The sequence below is a fragment of the Pelecanus crispus genome, chromosome Z, assembly GCF_030463565.1.
Source record: "Pelecanus crispus isolate bPelCri1 chromosome Z, bPelCri1.pri, whole genome shotgun sequence".
In the NCBI taxonomy this organism is placed as follows: domain Eukaryota; kingdom Metazoa; phylum Chordata; class Aves; order Pelecaniformes; family Pelecanidae; genus Pelecanus; species Pelecanus crispus.
Window position 1 is genome coordinate 13,230,672 of NC_134676.1, and position 21,959 is coordinate 13,252,630.

Below are 21,959 nucleotides of genomic sequence, written 5' to 3' on the forward strand. Positions count from 1 at the left end.
ACTAGGCAGACAAGTCAAAGTTGGAAAAAGCTGCAAAACAGAACAGCTCACATTTTCACAAACTGTTTCCCTAAGGTGAGCACTGAGGGGAAAATTCTTGCTGTGTACATTTCTCTTTTGTATATGCTGACTGTGGTGTCTGGGATTTTGAGATAAATCTCAAAATACGGCCTTGCTGAATAAAAAAGGCAAACACTGCTTATCAGTAAACCACTAGCATTACCAAAACACAGGACATGAAAATGATTACTTGTTCATAAATTGATTACTTGGTCTCAGTTTTGTCTTCTTCAGTGCACAGTGTAGTATTTAAAGTCAAAGCTAGCTCTGAACTTTTTAAAACCTTGTTTTTCCATTCTTCTTAGATTAACAATAAGTCACCTAAAAGTTACCTAAAAGGGCCCATTAAAATGGGCAGGAAAACCAGAAACAAATTGCAAATTCACTCTTCAACACACAGCGCAAAAATCATGGTCACAGCTTCATATTTAATGTGGAATCACTTTAAGTATACAATTATTTCAAAAGATCCAGAAACTGGTTAAGAGTTAAAAGCCAGTAGAACAAAAATACAGGAAATCCAAAATACATCTTTGACCTTTTTAATCCTAAATTTTAGGGTCACATGCCTGAATAGCCAAGTTTGCTTTGTGAGGAAAGAAACTTTGGTATGGAGTTGAACTAGCCACATGAATAGCACCTGTAGCTTTCAAAATAAATAGTAATGGCTAACTACACACCATGGCAGCAAGATATCCTCTTAAAAAAAGACTAAGAACAAGCACATGCTTGGAGCTATGCATCAAGGCTGGACAACAGAAACTAGTGTAATCTTTATTTAAAGTAACTTTAAAGCATTTCTGCTTTCTATATTTCTGATGCTGAACTTAGTAAGAAATCTTTTGCGAAAGCTTTCCTTTTATTTTCTAACCACTAATAATCACTCCCTTAAAAATTGCACTCTGATGCTTGAAGAACACTGTATCAAATTTTTTCTTTAAGTCTTTAGACTCCCTCTATTTTTCTAAAATATTGTATTTTTATTCCATAGGGCCATGCTGTTAGCAGTAGGTGTTGCAAACAGAAACATCCCCCTACTCCAAGAGTTACTTATTAAAAAGGTCAAAGATAAATTCGACCTCAAAATGGAACAAAAGGGTTTTTAATTAATGGTACCACAAATAACAAATGACCTTTGTAATGTGTGACACTCTCCTACAGCCACTGATAAAGTAGTTACCAGAATGTTAGTCTATGTTAATCTGTGTTTTATGGGTTTGCAACAAAGCATAATACACATTGAACAGAATGAGTGAAACTTCAGTTTCCAGTGTATAATGAATTTTAGTAATTTAATAAATTTTAGCGGTTTTTTGTGTATTCCACTGTAGTGCTGTGACAACAAATCACACCTGTGTACCAGAGCATACATCAACAGTATGATGTAACTTTACTTACACCACTGCCATATTTAGCTTTTTGAAAGACATAAGCATACACTATGGCCACATCAAATAATTTTCTGGTTTTTTTCTTTGATAACCTTCACTTTTTCAGTAATACTTCATTTTTAAAATTTGAATTATTGAAAAAAATCACATAAAGTTTATACAGGAATAGCTATAAGGAATAACCTCACAGGCACTGATATGACAAACATTTATTTTAAGGGCTGAGAGGCATTATTATCATATTGACAAAGTTGGCTGAAAAGAATGACTAACTTTGCCTAAATGGGAAATGCCCGCTTTTGCTTCTATGTTGAGAAAAGAAATTCAGAAAGTTATTTTTTGGCCTTGCTATGTCACAAAGTCAATCATACAAAGACCTACGCATTTAACCTAAAATGATAGTTTTGAAAGCCCTTCTATTAAAAACAAAAACATCATGCAAAACTTTGATCAATTATGCAGCTGCTTTAAAACTGTTGCAAGACCATACTGTATATATTAGCTTTTATACTGCTAATGCACAACTAACAGCAAACTTGATTAGATTAACACAAATTTGTCTTAATTACACCGTTATATCACACTAAGGAGACAAATGCCACAAGATTGGCAAAAACATTTAATTCTGAGCACTCAAATGGCAGGATAATTATGTGTTGTAACCCCTTCACATTTAGAAAAAACCATAATCCTGCAGTCTCACTTTACAAAAAAAAAGTTCTGTAAAATATTAATTGGGAGTGGAACAGTTTGTACTATCTAACACAAAGTAACTTATACAACTAGTGTCAAAGGCAAACAAAAAAACTTCTAAATAAAAAGTCAAAATACACATAGCAACAGAAGCACAAATGCTGCATTAAATACAGTCAAGAAGACAACGCACTTGTTAATAAAAATACAAAAAAAAAGAATAGAAGTTACTAAAGTTAGCAACACATTTAAAGAAAATGCAATGAGGGAAAACTATTTTTCTACGACAACAGAGTTTCCATTTGCAGTCTTCCCATCCATAATTTGTCTGGTACAGTACATCCATTACAATATTCAGAATCTCACAGAAGAGCTAGGTTCTTCTCTTCCAAATCTAATTCCCAAGTTGGTTTTGGATGTTTTAAACAGACATTATTATGAATGAAGTAAAGGCAAGGCAACAAATGGACTTATCACCTTCGATCTTAGCACTGATGACAAACATTTTTAAAAGTTATCATAATCTTTTTTGTCTTTTTTTCCCTCTGCTTCAAATCCATCAACCCCATCACTGTCCCTTCTCCTTTTACGATTATTATGGATGTTGAAGCGTTGATTCATCTGTGGTAATGGATCCATTCCTAAAACTTTGTGTATTTGACGGAATGCAAGGAGTCTCAGTGCAAACTAGAAAAAGGGTAGAAAGAAGATATTTATTAGAAACAAATGTCAATTTGTCAAACAATTAATGAAGAACATTAGCGGTGTCTGATATGATCCTTAGCTCTCATTATCCCCTCTTCCTTACCCCAACAAAGTCAACACAATAAAATGTGTATGCCTCATTTGCTGCTTCTGTACAAAGTACATCATCTTAGCTTAAAAATAATGTATGTGTGTTTTAGCTGCTGGACTTGCACTGAAGCAGCCAAGGCTTGTCACATGTTGCATTATGCATTAGTCATCTTTAGCAAAACGATCAAATGAAGAGGTAGGGGCAGTAACCTCTTAAACTGCAAGTGTGAATGGTCAATACTGTAAGTGGATACAATAAATATTAACAATTAAACTTACACATATTTATTCATAAAATATTAAATGCCAATGAAATTTTATATCTAGTAACATACTGCTGTAAGGTGAGCATCTTTACGGATATACATAGATGGGAGTGCTTCAAACTTTTCTTTTTTTAACTAATTTTAGTGCAAAAATGAACACTATTAGACATCCTCTGTTGTGACATTTTTATTGCCTTGCTTAAGACTGATCATCTGAAAGACAGACCTATATTCTAGGAAAGGAAAATTCATGTCCACCATATAGCTCAATTTAAAAAAAAAACCAAACCAAAACCCAAACCAAATCAAAAGACACCCCAAAACCCAACCACCACATTCAGTTACTTTACACATACGTCTCCTTACCTGTGCACTTGAAGTAATATCCTCTCGTTGCTGATCTGTCATTACAGCAAGTGTATCAAAAGGATCTTTTTCACAAGGGTCCAGAAGGCCAGGACCACCTACAATGGTTAGGCTAATTAGTAGCACATCTCTACCTTATTTCAACCAAGATTACAGATTTTACATTAGTTAAGCATAAGTATACAGACACTGATCAAATGCAACTTGCCTTTAAGGATGATTCCTGAAGATATACACTCAAAAACTCTTCTCAGTGCATCCCCAGGACTCTGTGGTCCAGTAGCGCTGCTAATTGCTTTTTCTACAAGCAACTCCATAGCCTAGACCAATAATAAGAAGATCCAGACAATTTAGAACACGAATTAAACCAGAAAAAAAGCTGCTAGTGTTGTTCAATACAGAACTTTCGAATCCAGAATTCTGAAGAAAATTACACATCATAGAAAACTTTCAGTTAAAATGGAAAGAAAATCTGGTATTTTATAAAGCTGAATAAAAAGAAAGCTGATGCAAGATTAGCATTGAGTACTGATACTGATATGCTTCTTCTCATCACAAGTTGTTCAAAAGTTTTGTAGAAATTTATACAGCAATAGCCTACATATGAAGGTAGACAACTTGTCCAGGTATTTTTTGAGAGTATGAAACATGGTGGGTCACCTGAATCTGTCAGCCACATGAATATAAACAGCATACAGTGTATCTAATGAAATTAACAGGGTACTATAGAAAAATAATTTTTTTCTACAAGAGTACAGAAACTTAAAGCATCAAAAATTTAATGATCTTTTAACATTTAAGTGGTTACTAGCTCTTCAGCTTAGCAAAACTGAAGTTCAAGGCAAGTTTTCTCCTGGATAGAGGCTAATGCTAATGCAGATGTCAAATAAGTGTAAAAAAACCTTGACAAACAACAGCCTTTCTAAAATTCATACATTATTTGGTATTAGTTAAAATGGTTTAGATTATTAACTGTATTTTAAAGACTGTTTTTTCTGTGGATATTTCCATTGTTTACTTTTATTACATTATTTTTTCCAGAAAAACCTATAAAAGATATTTGCAAAAGGAAAGAATAGCTTTCCTTACGTTTTTTTCAGCATTAAATGGATGTTTCAATACTACCTCTTTGGCAAGTTTAATTCTCAAACAATGTGTGTCTCTTGTTTTTTGGTGGTTTTTTTGGTGGGGGGGATGTATTTTGGTCCTCCCCCGCCCCACCAAGTTTACAGTTCAAATGTTGCCTTTTATATTGACTTTCCAGGAGTAAATGCCTATTCATGCAAGTACCTATAGGCAGTGTTGGTTATAATCCTTCACTAAGGGTGCCCATTCCTTTCTATTTTAGCTCCGCTTAACTGGCAAATTTCAATTTTTGAGCATGGTATTTCCATACTCCCACTGCATCACTCATCAACAGCAATTTAGTTGTTTTTACGTATCATGCAAAATACAGCAGGAAAGAAAAAAAGCAGATCATGTTTTTGCATTTATTCAAGTCTAGTTCTTTTGGATCCTCATACAGTACACTAAAATCTACAACTTAATCCCAGGAAAATGTGAATTATGATGCCCTGGTGTTTATGTGCATGAAAGGCTGGATTTCAAGTTTGAAAAATCAACCTTGAATAATAGTCCCTTCTAACTTGTAGGAACTTGACAGAATTCTTCTAATTTAGTTTTTATTTTTAGGAATATAAAGAGGGTGCTATTAATGTCCATATTTAGACTTCTTAGTATCTTTTATTTTTACAACTACTTAGGTTCTTTTTGAAAAGCTCTGGCATCTCTTTGGTTAGTAATAGTCTTCTAGCATACAGGTTAGGAGAAGTTCTGTACCCAGAAAAATGTATTTCTTCAATCTATGAAATTCCATCTGCGACTGGCAGAAATTACATATCCTTAAAATCACCATTTTCATTCTGTCATTGTTTTTATCAGTAAGACTTTGCCAATGTGCCAAAAGAACAGCTGACTACACAGACTTCAGTGTTGACCCATGTCACTGACAATGCATCAGGAATGAGGAGCAAATCAGGAATCACTTTTGGAGAGAACTGAGACACAGCTAGGCCTGACACACTGCTTCATACCTCTGTTCCCTTCTGGATGTACCTTAGAACAAATAATGTGAGAAATAAGAAACAACATTCCTTGTTCTTAATCTGTTTCCCTGTTGTGTGTTGCTATAGTGCTAAGGATGCTTTTCTAGAAGTATGCCAGGGTTTATTCTTTGGCAGCTCACTATCATAGTGATATTAAGAGGGCACTTACATACTTCTTAGCTTCTTTTAAGCTACATTTGTACGGTGTATCTTTCATGAAATGTAGCACAGAAACTGGCACTGTTTTTTTTTACTTTAAATATTTAAAAAACAGAAATAACTGCTCCACATTTTTTCCAGAAGCAATAAATATTATCAGAGGTAATTTAATAAAATTGTCTGCAAACTTAGTAGAGTTGTAGAATGTTTCTCACTGAAATAATGCCAACTGCTCAAACTATCTTGACAATGTTAGCACTCTTCCTGCCAAAACTGAAAAGGAAGCAGCACAGTGCAACAGGATTTGGTCTGTGAAACAAAACAGTCAGAGCTAAGTTTACTTCCACATGATACAAGTTTCAGAGATTTTGTTTAAGACTAACTTTGTCTGGTCCACAGATTCAGCACCTGTTAATAATTGGAACAAAAGCTGCACTGCTGAAGAGCATAATTTGAGATAATCAATGCAAAAGGAATGCTCCAAGAACACTTGGCTGCAAGAATTAAGAGATGTAACTCAGTTCAACATAGAGATCTAAGTGACACTGATTAAAATGCTAATGGTGACACATCCACAGACTGCACTGAAGTACTGTGGCATTTCATCTTGCAGAAAGAACATATTAATGCTCACAGGAATTCCTGTGATTTGTTCTTTCAAGTACACTTTCTGTTATCACACAACTATCTGGGCACAGCTGACATTATTTTAAATAAGTTTCCATAAACTCCACGCAATTCAGAGTAGGTGTTTATAAAAAATGAGATTCTTTTATACAGAGTGAAAGAAAAAAAATGCTAAAATCTAGAATAAGAATGCTACCCACAAGAATACAAAAGAACAAGAAAATTCCTTTTGGGGGAAAAAAAAAATTCCAGCTCCAAATGAAAAAACCTCAGAAAATTAAATTTTTAGAGGGAATGTGGATTATTTGCTGGGAAAAAAAACCCCAAAACCCCAAACAAAACCCTACATTACTTCTTGAAAAAGTCTACATTTAAAAACTGTAGTAACACCTCCCTATGCTTTACTTGCAGTACTATGTGTATTAAAAAGACTCATTCAAAAGAACATTACTCACCCAGCTTGGAAAATCAGACCAAGTTGGAACCCGCTGACAGAGGTCACGAAGAATACGTATGATAATCACACAGGACTGCAGACCATTAGCTCTAGCCTTGAGAGCAATACAAAATCAAATTAATTAATCCCAGCACCTACAGCAAATAGGAGTTGTTGAAAGACTAAAACACCACTGTTCAATGGAAGCTCAGATACAAGACTGAAACAAATCATTCTACAACTTTATTCCGTGAGCTGCCATTTACAGCAGTATTTTATACAGGGTTAGTAATTTAAGGTGGTAGAAGTCAAAGTGTACAGGTTATACAAGAATAACATTTCTTGATCCCCTGTATACTTTGACCTATGTTCACTTGTAACAATAAATACAGTATCTTTCTATATTAGAAATAAAAAGGATAAAGTAAAGATCTAAGAAATAGGTATAGAGACTGAAAGGTCAAGGGAATCTGTTTGGTTTCTTTATTGTGCCTTTGCCAGAATGCAAAGTCACTAAACCAAACAGTTGCTTCTCACCTTTCATTCCCTACACTTAATGCACTTAAAGAAATAGGAAAAAAAGTCTTAAATCTAAACACAAAGCTTTAAACACATATTCCATTATTTAAAGCAAAGTTACTCTGCAGCCTTATGGAATATATAACAAATATACAACATATGATCACCCCAAAGCGAGTCAAGCTTTCAACTTCGCCTTCTCAATGACCAGCAAAAAAAATCACGTCAAATGAGCAATAACTGCATAAAGCAGTTCCTCCATACTTAACCTTCTACATTTAAATTTAGGGACCAGAAAAATATTAAGTAGTATTATTATTATGAACAACGCTGAGTGTTTTCACACAATTAAACATTTATATTGCAACTGAACTAATCTCTCATAAGGCTACAAGAAGAAAGTAAAATGATGTTCCGAACCTGGAACCACTTAGCGTGGCGTAGAGCAGCCAGAGCGTCAAGGCATTTTTGCCTGTCCAAGACGTCCGGTGGGTCTTTCACCATACCCGAGGTTACATCTAAAATGGATTGAATTGGCAAAATGCAGTGAGGAATGGGTGTTTGACCAGGTGAGCAAGACACTTCCTTAAAGTAGCTTCAATGTCACACATGCCATTTAAAGTTTAAACCCTTGAACAACAAATGTAAATGTTCAACAAAAGCCATTCAATTAGGATTAGGGCATCAACCCAGTATGAAGATCAAGAGCATATTATACTTTAGCTCTGGGTTATTTTCAAATGCATTGCAGATTATGCAATGCGTAGTACTTCTTTATTTAAGCTAACACTGGAAAAACACATATCCCCTAAAATTAAATACTGAAGGAAGGATGGTTGGACACAGTGCACCAGCACAGAGAACACAAGACAGAAGGAACACAAAAATCCACTTTAACCAAGTAGAAATATTCAAACTTAGTTGCTTGTAAATTTTAATGATCAGGTGTTATTTGGGACCTATTCTTAAAAGAAGAACTAAGTATAACAAATCTTAAAAGCACTAGAAGTTTAGTAATGATTTTTTATCATACCTTAAACTTGAAATTATTTTGCTTTAAAAACCTGACTAAAGGAATGTGAAATGGTCTTCAATATTAGAGAGTTCCATTACTTTCTAGTACCCTCTCACTCATAAATAAAATTCCTCAGCCCATAATATATGTGCTCCAATATAATTTAGGATGCAAGGAAGGATCTGAAAAAGGACTGCTTTACTTAAGATTCAGCAGGAAAAAGAAAAGCAAGGAATAGCTTAAAAAACAAAGCAGAATGTCTGAAAGATAAAGAAAATACAGTAGATCTTGTATATTTAAATGTTCAGAAAGGGATTTAATTACCAAGCTGATTGCTTTGTTACCAAAAAGGAAGAGACCATAGGCCCTTTTGGAAGTGGTTTGATCAATGAAACTGGAACCACTGAACAATGTGAAAAAGTATCCTTGAGTTACTTAAAAATTGTACAGATATAATGCAGTGATCAGCTTTACAAGTTCTTTATTTTACTAATTATGAAAATGGCTACTGTGACTAGTAAAAAAGTATATTGGTAGCATAACTGGTGATACACCAGAGAAGATGAAACAAAAAGCCCTCACTCAATGGCACTCATTTCACAGGAGCTGGCTATATGGAACAATATAGTTTACTCCAGCAAGACATAAATTCAGGTAAATCAGAGAATAAAATTAGAAAAAAATAATATATAGAGACTCATGAAATACGCCTGCAAGGAGAAGCTTTTAGGGATGCTGCAGAAATACAGCTCTGAAACCACCTATTTTACACAAATGTAAAATAAATAGTAAAATGTAAAATAAATAGTAGGATACTTTACTATACAGAGAGCTAAAAGCCATGAATGAACATGGTGGTACAACTTTGCAATATAGTAATTAAAGTTAATCTGAAGTACTACATTCAGATTTTAGCATTTTTAATAGAATAGTCCCATTGCTCTGCACCAGGCTAAAAGGGGGAGAATTTCAAAATAAGAACAAAACTGAGAGGAACATAGGTATCTCCTCACACAGATATTCAAACCTATGGACTATATGTTAAAGTGGAAAGATGAAAAACTGCACTAACAAGGCATTTACAGAGCAAATGAAGACATTTAAAGTGGTACTTCCTTTAAAATAAAACAAAACCAAATCAAAAAAAACCCAACCCCAAACCTAGACAAGAGAGGTGCCAGGTAAGATAACTGATGAAACAAGTACAATCTGGATATAAGAGACAAGGAGTATATGTAGAGAAAACCCACAGCAGGAAAAAAGTGGCAAAGTAAGGCTGAGAAATTAAAAATAAAAATATGGGTTGCTAGGCCTAGTAGCCTAATCAGTCAACTATTCATATTCTTCTAAACTGAATATGCAAATAGGTGACACTGTGCAAAATTTTAGCACAATAATTATGTAATTTGAAACTCCAATTACTTCTCACTCTGAAGAACTTCAATTTGGAAAATAATGTTACTAAAAAGAATTACAGTTTAAGTGCATAGAAGAGAATCTTACTCAGTGCTGGAAATGTCGATCTAAAATGTGCTACTAAGAGATACCATATGAATACCCTTGAAACTTAAAAAACCTCTGAAAGTCAGAAGTTGCCAAGGCACCTATTGCACTGAGAGTACATTGACTGAAAAAATGTATCAAGGAAACTCTTGTAATATTTAATCTGTGGATTTTTGCATCTGTTTCACATTTCAGGATTAACCCCTTAAAGACTATTTAACTAAATTCAGACGCTTCACCTACCACCCTCTTAAGCTAAGACAAAAAAATGAATTAATTTACAAAACATAAGCACGAATTCTTACCCTACATAACTTAATTTATTACTAGCCTAAATATAAGGGGTTAATCTTCAGTTAGACATGCTGTGTCCACACTACCTCTTCATTAAAAGTTAACAGGTATATCAATTTCAGTAAGTTTTATTATGGGAAATACATTTTACCCAGTCAACTATTTCAAGACTAGTGTGAACACTGCTTAATTCTAGGAGAGAGACAAAGACGAAAAGAAAAAAAAAAAAAAAACCACAAAGTAACAGTAGATGCTAGGACTATGCATCCAAACCCCCTCCTTTGTAAAGCATGGCAGGTGTGACACTGAGCTTTAGAAAACCTTGGTCAAAAATCCTTCCGATGTCTTGGCAGCAACCCCTGACAGGAATCAAGTCCCTCTGCTAGAAGGCTTTGGACCGGGGCTGTTAGCTAAGGATAAAAAAGACACACGCGCACACATATATGCGTTTATAAGTATGTACACTTTGTTTGCTGAAGGAAAGATTCCACAGCAGGGGTTAGAGCACTTTGAATATATCAGATTCAGTAAACTGTCAAACGCACAATACTGTAAGAAACAGTAGCTATGCGGTTAACAGTTTTATTTCACTGTATTTTTTTTTAGCCTTTTGTCATGTAATGGGATTATTACACATCAAACACGATTCAACTCCACGTGCAAGTCTCAGTCTCGTCTTTACTCAAACTGGTTCTTCCGGTAAAGCCTTCCTTATCACCTGAACTAGCTCCCCAAGCGGGCTAAAAAAGAAGAAAACTTTAAACTGTTGTAAGACACAGAGCATGAGAAGCTGCAGTAAGAAAAAACACAAACACATCCTGTTACTCTGCAGCAAATAAGCAGCAGTCTTCGTAATAAGGCCTTCTTTGCTGCAATAATTTGCAATTCAGTCTTCTATTTGCTCTAGTTTCAAAAGTGAACTTTTCTGCACATCCATTTTATACTGCTCAGTGTCTTGAAGAGAAATCTAACTTGATTTTGCTTGCCTAGAGGCAGTACTGCATTCAGCAGTGAATAAACTCACAGTGATCATTTTAACTCAAGTGTGGGTCAGACAAAAATACAGATTTGTTTCCTTTAGGTGGCATAAATTAAGGGATTGATGGCAGTAATTTGAACTTTATTTTATTTTTAGTCCACATCATAGAATTTTAGGCCAGAAATCACTTAATTGCAATTGAGTATTGTGACAGGAATCAGTATTGCACTTTTGCACAGTACATTAAGAAATAAATATAGTGTTTAAGTTTAACTTAATTTAATGGTTAATCTAATTTAATAACCAAATCTTTTAAGTTAAAGTATGCTTTATAAACTTAAATAATATGTGAAGTCATTCAGCACAGACAAACCAAGAGTCATGTTACACTTAGATTGTCAAAAACCAAGTAAAATTGGTTGGGTGTGACAGTACATGTACAAAGCCTTTATAGCTAGGAATAATATGGACAGCTTAAAAATCATATAAAAAGCACTCTTAAAGATTCTTCAGAAGTCATCCAAACCAGAGAATGTATCTTGAAATTTTTCTTTCCGATTATGGAGGACGACTTTGTTAACACAGCTTGCTTACAGTGCACTAGTCACAGCTACAGGACATTTACTAATGCAATATAAAAACCTCAAGTATTTTAGAGGACATGTAATGATGAGATGAAATAAAAAAACCTTTGTGGCTTATATAAATACGTATATACACAAGCACATGTATACATACACACATACAGTTTTTTTTCAACCTGCACATGAGAAGTGTTAAGATAGCCTCAGATTTCCTATTTGTAGGTTCACTGTCAAACACCAGAACCCTGTTTGCCATGATCTCTTTCAACTATGAAAATACAGGATTAAAAGGAAACAAAAGTTAATTTTATCTGACCCGTAAATAAAAAGAACCAATGTACTGCAGACATTAATCATGCTTGTTGGCTTAAAAGCTTTTGGAGCTTTGAAAGTGTTACAGAACAGACCCTAAAGCAACACTGCTGGCACCAGAGAAACTGTGGACTTCAGGAATATAAATTGATTTACAAGCTCCACCTTCTGCTTCAGCTCAACGACAAAGCCATTTCTTATTGTACTAGTCTGGGTTTGCCAGTTGGATAGAAGACTGATTGTAATACCAGGAGCCTAAATATACTCAAAAAGCACTCCAAACAAAAAAGCAACCTCAGAAAGCTGGAAAAAATCGCATCGTCTTTTTAAGTTAGAAGCACTGTTACCATCAAAAGTGTTATGAAAGTGCATTTTAAGTGGCGCTGCTGTTTGGAATGTGTTAAGTGATGGTAATACTGATCCAGTTTAAACCCAAAAACCTGTGATTTGATCTTCTAAAACCATACAATCTTTCTCTTAGGGCAAGACTGCTCTAGAAAGCCAGTTTATAGCCACTTGCTATAAAATACTTAGTTTTCCACATAATTTTATAAGAGGGGAAAAAATAGTCCAGTTTGTACCTTTTCCAGAAAGCTGAGGTTGGACATAAAGTTAGAAATTTTATAAATTAAATAAAAGCATCATATAAACATTTATTTTAACCAACTGTTCTCTACCGAGACTTCTTGTTGAAAAACAAGGTTTTGATCAAATACATGTGCCAGCATGTTGCCTTCCAGGACCTTAATGCCATCTTAAGCAGAACAGATAAACATAAAAAAATGAGTGAGAAAGAAGTAACATCTTCAACAACTTCCCAACCTCCATCCCTCATGTTCTCCTCCCGAATGACTGGAGATGTCAGTGTGATAGTAACTTGCATTTTGGGTTCCACACACGAATTTAAAATTATTGCTGCTTCTGGGACTGCACATTTGATATCGTATTTCTCAGGACTTATTACCTAAATATTGAGAAACAGAAACTTCCATTAGCATGTGGCCGATAAAAGTGTGGGGAAGAAAACGGATTTCAACAGTCTTTTTAACAGAAAGACAGAAACTCAGTATAATTGTATGAAGCAGATACCTCTATATTCAAAGAAACCACAGTATACACAATTAAGATATATATGTGGACTTGCATACTGTTTCCGAATCATTAATGAAAATACACAGCAGTCACCAAGCATGCAAAAGAAAAAGAACTACCCAGAAAGGAAATTCATATACAAGTAGGTTACATAACAAGAATCTTAACAGCGTTGGAGATAAAGAAAAGCCTCAGGGCCACTTAAAACGTCAGCTGGATATGTTTCTCATTGGAACATAGAAGCCTTTAAAAAGTACAAAGATGCAGTGGTTGTTCTTCCAGCGTGCAGTTACAGGATGGGTACTGCTAGGTACATTCTATACTTGCCTGTCACAAAAGGATAAGAACAAAGGGCAAGGTAAACTCCAGGGAAAAAATGTAAGAGTAACAAGGTGGTTATTTTGAATTGCTTCTTGCAACTAGATTTAATAATTCTGAATACCCCCAAAAGGAAGCTGTAGGCACCTCTGTTGCCTTCTTCCACAAACTAGAGGGACAGGTGACTTCTCCACAAAGCCAGACCAAGATGTGCAGTTTTTAAATTTTCTTCTGTTCTGTTACTTCAAACAAGAGCAAACTCAACATTATTTTCTAATGAATCTGATCCTGTTAAAGCTTCTACCATGCTACTGATTCTGCTGAATGTTTTACCAGACAGTATCGAAATACTAATGCTGTGGCAAGTATGCTGTAATGGTGGTGGAGAGGCTTTGTTCAGCAGAGAGCAGAGACTTTATTCTATACTTTCATTTCTTGTGGAAATACAGCAAATGGTTTATATGAATTCTGCTGAATGGTCTAAGAGTGCACATACTTTTTTTTTTTTTTTTAAAGGGCCAAATTAAAAAAAAACACACCGGACTTAGTTAACTAATGGTGGACTACAAAGCACTGACACATACAAATTGGAAACAACATGTAAGTACAAACAGAGTGGCATTAATGGAGAACTTGGAGCTTCAGGCAGCACGTTTCCTGTAACAACGCATGAATTACTTCTATCGCTGCTGGTAACTGGAAAGTAGGCTTTCTTCTGTTCATTTCTATTTCCCAATTAAATGAAATCTACTAAACGATGATTGATACTACACCTCTAGCATAAACACCTAAACATTTGTATGGACACAATACACAGAAAGCAAAACATGCTGCATAGTCCCTGAATTCAGATGGAAACACTCAGAAAATGGAAAGAAACCGAACCTGAGCTACGAAACGTGGCACAGTGAGACCTGCAGACAGATTTTTACAGTATCTTTACAAAAACTCAAATCCAAAAATCTAAATTCTACTTACTGCAAGTTGTTTGGGAAGACTTTCAGCAATACGACTGAGTAATGTCTTTGAAGGCTTCTCAGCACATAACAAAACCAGATTGACGTTTCGGTCTCCACGGAGTAGCAAACCTTTAGCCAAAACGCCTACACGTAAAACTCCTTTCAAAGCTCTGTAAATTATAGTTAAAAGTTGCATTTAAAATAATATAAAAACCTTAAAACGAATCCTGAAAAAAGAGAATTGAAATAAAACAGGTGTATTCCACATACTTTTGAGGCCACAGTGACATATTATCATATCAAACCCCAAAGAGAACAGAACCCCTTGAAGCACTGATAACAGTGTAAGAAAAAACTTCAGAAACAAATGATGAAATTCTTAATAAGTAATAAAAAAATACCTGTCTTTACTGCCATCTTTTTTGTCATCACCCTCTTTGTTCTTGCTTTTTTCATGATCGGTCATGTTGTCAGAAACAAGTTTTAAAGCACGCTCAGTAATAGAAACGATTTTTTGGACTGCTTGAAGTTCCTCCTCTGTTGGATATATAGCTGCATGTTTGGTCATCACATACCGGTCATCAGAGGAGTCAGGGCGGCGTAGAGGCTAAACAAATGAAAAAGCATATTTCTGAAATTGGATACACTTCCAAGTTCACAAATGGTAAGTGACTAAAAACCAACATGTGGCTAAATGACAGAATATTCAAATCTCAAAATCGCTGAAATGTAACAAAATGTGAACTGAAGTGTCCTTAATAACTTACACTGGTCACAATCATTCATGCCTGAAAAAACATTAAATGTACCAAAATTAAACAAATTATGAAATCCCAGGATCAAAAGTATCTCCCCAACATAAATAACTATTGTCTTTCTGTCAATCTACCTGGACTTCAGTAAAGCCTTTGACACCGTCTCCCACAGCATTCTACTAGGGAAGCTGGTGGCTCATGGCCTAGGCAGGTGTACTCTTCACTGGGTGAAAAACTGGTTGGATGGCCAAGCCCAGAGAGTTGTGGTAAATGGAGTCAAATGCAGTTGGCGACCAGTCACAAGTGGTGTTCCCCAGGGCTCGGTTTTGGGGCCAGCCTTGTTTAATATCTTTATCAACGATCTGGATGAGGGGATTGCGTGCGCCCTCAGTAAGTTTGCAGATGACACCAAGTTGGGTGGGAGTGACGATCTGCTCGAGGGTAGGATGGCCCTGCAGAGGGACCTGGACAGGCTGGACCGATGGGCCGAGGCCAACTGTGTGAGGTTTAACAAGGCCAAGTGCCGGGTCCTGCACTTCGGTCACAACAACCCCATGCAACGCTACAGGCTTGGGGAAGAGTGGCTGGAAAGCTGCCGGGCTGAAAAGGACCTGGGGGTGTTGGTTGACAGCCGGCTGAACATGAGCCAGCAGTGTGCCCAGGTGGCCAAGAAGGCCAACAGCATCCTGGCTTGTATCAGAAATAGTGTGGCCAGCAGGAGCAGGGAGGTGATCGTCCCCCTGTACTCGGCACTGGTGAGGCCACACCTGGAATACTGTGTCCAGTTTTGGGCCCCTCAGTACAAGAAGGACATTGAGGTGCTGGAGCATGTTCAGAGAAGGGCAACAAGGCTGGTGAAGGGTCTGGAGCACAGGCCTTATGAGAAGCGGCTGAGGGAACTGGGGTTGTTTTGCCTGGAGAAGAGGAGGCTGAGGGGAGACCTTATCGCTCTCTACAACTGCCTGAAAGGAGGTTGTAGTGAGGTGGGTGTTGGGCTCTTCTCCCAAGTAGTTAGCGATAGGAAGAGAAGAAATGGGCTCAAGCTGCGCCAGGGGAGGTTTAGGTTGGAAATTAGGAAAAATTTCTTCATGGAAAGGGTAGTCAAGCATTGGAACAGGCTGCCCAGGGAGGTGGTGGAGTCCCCATCCCTGGAAGTGTTCAAAAAACATCTAGATGTGGCACTTTGGGACATAGTTTAGTGGGCATGGTGCTGTTGGGTTGATGATTGGACTGATGATCTTAGAGATCTTTTCCAACCTTAATGATTCCTAGTTTTTACTTTCACTAAAAAATAATCCAGCCAGAAAGCCAGGAAGCATGAAATTATTACTCTGCCCTTAACTGGTTTAGTGGTGGACTTGGTAGTGTTAGGTTAATGGTTGGACTGGATGATCTTAAAGGTCTTTTCCAAACTAAATGATTCTATGATTCTATGATCTGGGAAATAACTGCATACTGCTGCAAAATGAAGTGTTCATGACTGCTTTCATAGAATCACAGAAGAATTCAAACAGGAAGGGACCTTAGGAGGTCCTGTAGTCCAGCCTCCTATGCAAATCACAGTCAGTTATAAGACTACATCATGTTGGTGAGGGCTTTATCCAGCCAGTTCTTGAAAACCACTGAAGATGGAGGCTGCACATCTGTGTGAAAAAAATAATTTCCTGTGTTCAATCTGAACTTTTTGTCTCAGCTTAAGCTGGCTGTATCTAGCCCTCTTGTGACTGTAAGGAGCCTGGTTCCATTGTCTTTATAATGCACAGGTATTAGCAGGGTATTATGTCCCACTGGAGGTCTCTCTTCTCCAGGCCCCAGATTCCCCAGTCTCTCCTCACAGGGCATGCATTCCAGACCCCAACCATCCTGGTAGCCCCACACTGAACCTGCTACGGTTTATAGTATCTTTCTTGTACTGTAAAGCACAAAACTGAATGAGGTATTGCAGTTTGCACCTAATGAAAGCTGATCACTTCCCTTTATCTACTGATTATGCTCCCGTTAATATAACCCAGGATGCTGCTGTCCTTCATTGCAGTCAGGGCACACTGTTGACTGATGTTCAGCTTGCTCTCTGCCAAGATCCCCAGATCCCTTTCAGCAGGGCTGCCACCCAGCCTGTCACGCTCCAGCCTGTACGAGTGCAAGGGATTACTCCTTCCTAAGTGCAGCATTAGGCATTTGTCCTTGCAGAATTCCATAAAATTTCTGTTAATCCATTCCTCCAGTCTGACTAGGTCCCTCTGGATGGCAGCCCTGCCCTCAAAGGTATCAACTATTCTCCCCGCCCCAAACTGATTCAGTTTCACACCAGCTGCAAACCTGATGAGTGTGCACTCACTCCATCACCTTTCACATCACTGATAAGGTGCTAAGGAGACCAATCCCAGGATAAACCCATGCGGTACTGCACTTGTTACTGACCTCCAGGTAGAGTACAACCCACCACTAACCATCACCCTCTGGGTCTGACAATCCAACCACTTTTTATCCATAGATTTGTCCACAATTAGATAAATAATGTTGTACAAAGCAATCAAGTAAGATAAAAAGTAGTATAGTACATAAATCCAGAGTGACGTGTATTTCAGAAGAAACAGTATTTGTCTTCGAGGCATCTTTCTGTCATTTCAGTGGACTTATTTTGGAAGACAGGTCCACCTACACAGTTTCATTAGCATACAATTTCTTTATTAAGAAACACTGGAGACAACTGAAGTGGCACTGAATAATTTATAGTTCTTAACTGTGCCTCTTAACTGTGCCTGGTAATTATTATTTCATTTTTTTTCTCAAGTTAAGAAACTCACAGCTGGTCCTTGGGGCTGAGGAGGCATTCCTGGTCTAACTCCCAGCAGGCCTAGAGGTCCTGGAGGACCATGAGGATATCCTCCATCTGGTATTCTGCGACGATCATCCCAGTGATGCTGCTCTTCTTCCATTCTCCTCCAGTACATGTCCTCTTCATATCGCCTGAAGTGCATCAATCAAAGTGTTCTCTTAATATAGCAGTTAATACTTGCAACCATTCTAAATATCTTCTTGCATGTCCTCACTAACTCATTTCTAGCAGTCATAAGCAAATACCAGTGAACTCCAGAGGGTAACTAAAATGAATGGTCACTTTGAAAGTGGGTCTGAGTTTACAGCAAAGTAATTCTAGTAAGTCTGCATTCCTCAGAGGCATTGAACACTAAAAACCAAAAAACCCACAGGGCTAATAACAACTTAATTTAAAACAAGGCAGTACAGAGTTCCCAAAACAAGTATTCAAAACAAGTAACTACAGAAGCAAAGTTAGTTTTAGATAAAACTAGACTGCAGCTTTGTGTCATTCATTGATAAAACAGAATGTATTACCTCATTTCCATCCTCCAGCGTTCTTCTTCTTCTCGCCTTCTCCAGTATTCTTCTTTCTGCATCTGTTTCCTCATCTTCTCTTCTTGAATTTTTCTTGCTCGAATACTGGGCTTTACTTCTACTTGTAAGTCTGGGTTTACTTTTTTCTAGTTCAGAAAAATAACAAATGAAATGTTGTTTTTCCTCTTGTCATCTCAAAGTTACAAAGTTCTTCTGACATGCTTAACACACACTACTGGTCTACAATAAAATCAAGGGGAGTAAAATGCAGTTTTAGAACTGCATTGAATGAATAGTTGAAGAAGAAAAATCTGTGTCCAGTATTTTAAAAGAAAGAAAGAGCAACATATTACAAATATCATTAATTCCCTCTTTGCTTATATGAGAACAAAGCAATTTAAGATTAAAATGTTACATGAAATACTAAGTAATTTGCTTGCTGTTCATTCTGTAGCACAATGACTACTCTGTAGCCTGAAAAAACATTTCATCTTAATTACAGTGTGCTTCCTCATGCCCAGTTCCTGAAGGGTCCCTCATACAGGGGCATAACCATGAGTTACTAAATAAAATTTTCTGGAAATTTTTTCTCTTCTTTCATCCCTCTCATAATTATGCAGGTCCATTGTATCTCCTGTGACCACAGTAGATTATATTGGAAGAATCTTGTAATAACCAAAATGCACACCATGTGTCAGTACAGGCGTCTCTCCATTCATGACTAAAAAATCTGCAACACTTGTTTCTCAAAAGCCTCCACAAAGGGTTTATGTGGTTTATCCTGCCGAAAACATTGAGCACTACTATTTTACACTATTTGAAATTCATGGTAAACAACATAAAGAACCTACTGCTGCTTGCATATGTTGTACTATATTTTAATGTTGCAAAGGTTGCCTGAAAGCAATGTTCAAAATGTTTAAAAAAACCCAAAGGGAAATACAGTTTCACAGTCTGCATTACTTTTTTGAAGACTATACGCCCTGAGAAATATATTTCTCTACCTTTTTTTATACGCCGTTTACTCGGAGTTACTTACTTTTGTCTAGTCTTCAAATGTAAGAACGTGTAATCAGTCAGCTGACATCTGGTGGATTTTCAGATAGAAGCATTAGCATTTCTACTAACCTTATACTGAAGTCTGTGCCGCCTCCCTTTTAAGTGCATCTCCTTGGCATTAGGATCATTAAAACTGCATTCACAAAGTTTACAGTGAAAGCGGATCACCTTTCCTTCATCGTTTCTTACCTGGAAAATAAAGTTGTAACACATTTGACTTTTTCTTTTTTAAAACAAAGCCGATGTAAAAATTAAGGTAATTTGGTGACACTGGATAATGTCTACCTGTCTCAAACACACAATAACTGGAAAAAGGCAAAATAGAACTTTCAGTTCTGACAAACACACCACAAGGCTTGCCAATGTGACGCCCATCTACAAGAAGGGCCAGAAGGAGGACCTGGGAAACTACAGGCCTGTCAGCCTGACCTCAGTGCCGGGAAAGATTATGGAGTGGTTCATATTGAGTGCGCTCAACAGGCAAGTACAGATCAACTGGGCGACTGGGCCCAGATAGCATGGGTTCATGAAAGGCAGGTCCTGCTTGACCAACCTGATCTCCTTCTATGACCTGGTGACCCAGCTGGTGGATGAAGGAAAGGCTGTGGGTGTCATCTACCTGGACTTCATCAAAGCCTTTGACACAGTCTCCCACGACATTCTCCTTGGGAAGCTGGCAGCTCATGGCTTGGACGGGTGTAGTCCTCGCTGGGTAAAAATCTGGTTGGGTGGCCAAGCCCAGGGAGTTGTGGTAAATGGAGTCAAATGCAGTTGGCGACCAGTCACAAGCGGTGTTCCCCAGGGCTCAGTTTTGGGGCCAGCCTTGTTTAATATCTTTATCAACGATCTGGAGGAGGGGATTGCGTGCGCCCTCAGTAAGTTTGCAGATGACACCAAGTTGGGTGGGAGTGTCGGTCTGCTCGAGGGTAGGATGGCCCTGCAGAGGGACCTGGACAGGCTGGACCGATGGGCCGTGGCCAACTGTGTGAGGTTTAACAAGGCCAAGTGCCAGGTCCTGCACTTCGGTCACAACAACCCCATGCAACGCTACAGGCTCGGGGAAGAGTGGCTGGAAAGCTGCCTGGCTGAAAAGGACCTGGGGGTGCTGGCTGACAGCCAGCTGAACATGAGCCAGCAGTGTGCCCAGGTGGCCAAGAAGGCCAACAGCATCCTGGCTTGTATCAGGAATGGTGTGGCCAGCAGGAGCAGGGAGGTGATTGTCCCCCTGTACTCGGCACTGGTGAGGCCGCACCTGGAATACTGTGTCCAGTTTTGGGCCCCTCAGTACAAGAAAGACATTGAGGTGCTGGAGCGTGTTCAGAGAAGGGCAACAAGGCTGGTGAAGGGTCTGGAGCACAGGTCTTATGAGGAGTGACTGAGGGAACTGGGGTTGTTTAGCCTAGAGAAGAGGAGGCTGAGGGGAGACCTTATCGCTCTCTACAACTGCCTGAAAGGAGGTTGTAGTGAGGTGGGTGTTGGGCTCTTCTCCCACAGAGTTAGCGATAGGAAGAGAAGAAATGGGCTCAAGCTGCGCCAGGGGAGGTTTAGGTTGGAAATTAGGAAAAATTTCTTCATGGAAAGGGTAGTCAAGCAACAGGCTGCCCAGGGAGGTGGTGGAGTCCCCATCCCTGGAAGTGTTCAAAAAACATCTAGATGTGGCACTTTGGGACATAGTTTAGTGGGCGTGGTGCTGTTGGGTTGATGATTGGAATGATGATCTTGGAGGTCCTTTCCAATCTTAAAGATTCCTAGTTTTTACTTTCATTATAAATAATCCAGTCACCAAGCCAGGAAACATTGAATTGCTACTCTACCCTAAATCGGTTTTAGTGACGGACTTGGTAGTGTTACGCTAATAGTTGGACTGGATGATCTTAAAGGTCTTTTCCAACCTAAATGATTCTATGATTCTATGATTGTGCTTGGTAATGAACAAAGAACAAAGTTCTTCCATACCAAAGACTAAACAGCTTTAAAGTCTGATCATATCGAGTTGAATAATTACAAACCTGCATATCTCGAAAAATTTACATCAGACTTCATCCATGTATCTCATGCCACCCACATGAAGAATGCCCCACCGAACAGAAAAGAAACATGCAGAATACAAAAACATGAACACATGCACAAGCCTTTGCAGGTGCAATGACTTGTCATTCTTGTCTTCAAGAGGACCCAGGGAATTGCAGATCAGTCAGCCTCACCTCGACGCCTGGGAAGGTGATGGAGCAGCTAATCCTGGAAACAATTTCCAGGCACATTAAGGGCAAGAAAATCATTAGTAGACAGCACGGCTTCATCAAGGGGAAATCATG

At 37.9% G+C, this 21,959-nt stretch overlaps 1 protein-coding gene across 2 annotated transcripts in view; it reads right to left on the minus strand.

Moving 5' to 3' along the window:
• Nucleotides 1–470: 470 nt before the first annotated feature.
• ZFR (zinc finger RNA binding protein) overlaps nucleotides 471–21,959 on the minus strand; it is a 49,787-nt gene continuing 28,298 nt past the window's right edge. For both annotated transcript variants that reach the window (XM_075727211.1, XM_075727210.1), the window contains exons 10-20: nucleotides 19,714–19,833; nucleotides 18,586–18,731; nucleotides 18,036–18,198; nucleotides 14,875–15,080; nucleotides 14,493–14,643; nucleotides 12,927–13,068; nucleotides 7,838–7,935; nucleotides 6,918–7,013; nucleotides 3,780–3,891; nucleotides 3,572–3,669; nucleotides 471–2,831 (exon numbers count right to left, since the gene is read on the minus strand). In XM_075727211.1, coding sequence (XP_075583326.1) covers nucleotides 2,652–2,831; nucleotides 3,572–3,669; nucleotides 3,780–3,891; nucleotides 6,918–7,013; nucleotides 7,838–7,935; nucleotides 12,927–13,068; nucleotides 14,493–14,643; nucleotides 14,875–15,080; nucleotides 18,036–18,198; nucleotides 18,586–18,731; nucleotides 19,714–19,833 — 1,512 coding nt within the window. In that variant the 3' untranslated portion in view covers nucleotides 471–2,651. The remainder of the gene's footprint in view (nucleotides 2,832–3,571; nucleotides 3,670–3,779; nucleotides 3,892–6,917; nucleotides 7,014–7,837; nucleotides 7,936–12,926; nucleotides 13,069–14,492; nucleotides 14,644–14,874; nucleotides 15,081–18,035; nucleotides 18,199–18,585; nucleotides 18,732–19,713; nucleotides 19,834–21,959) is intronic.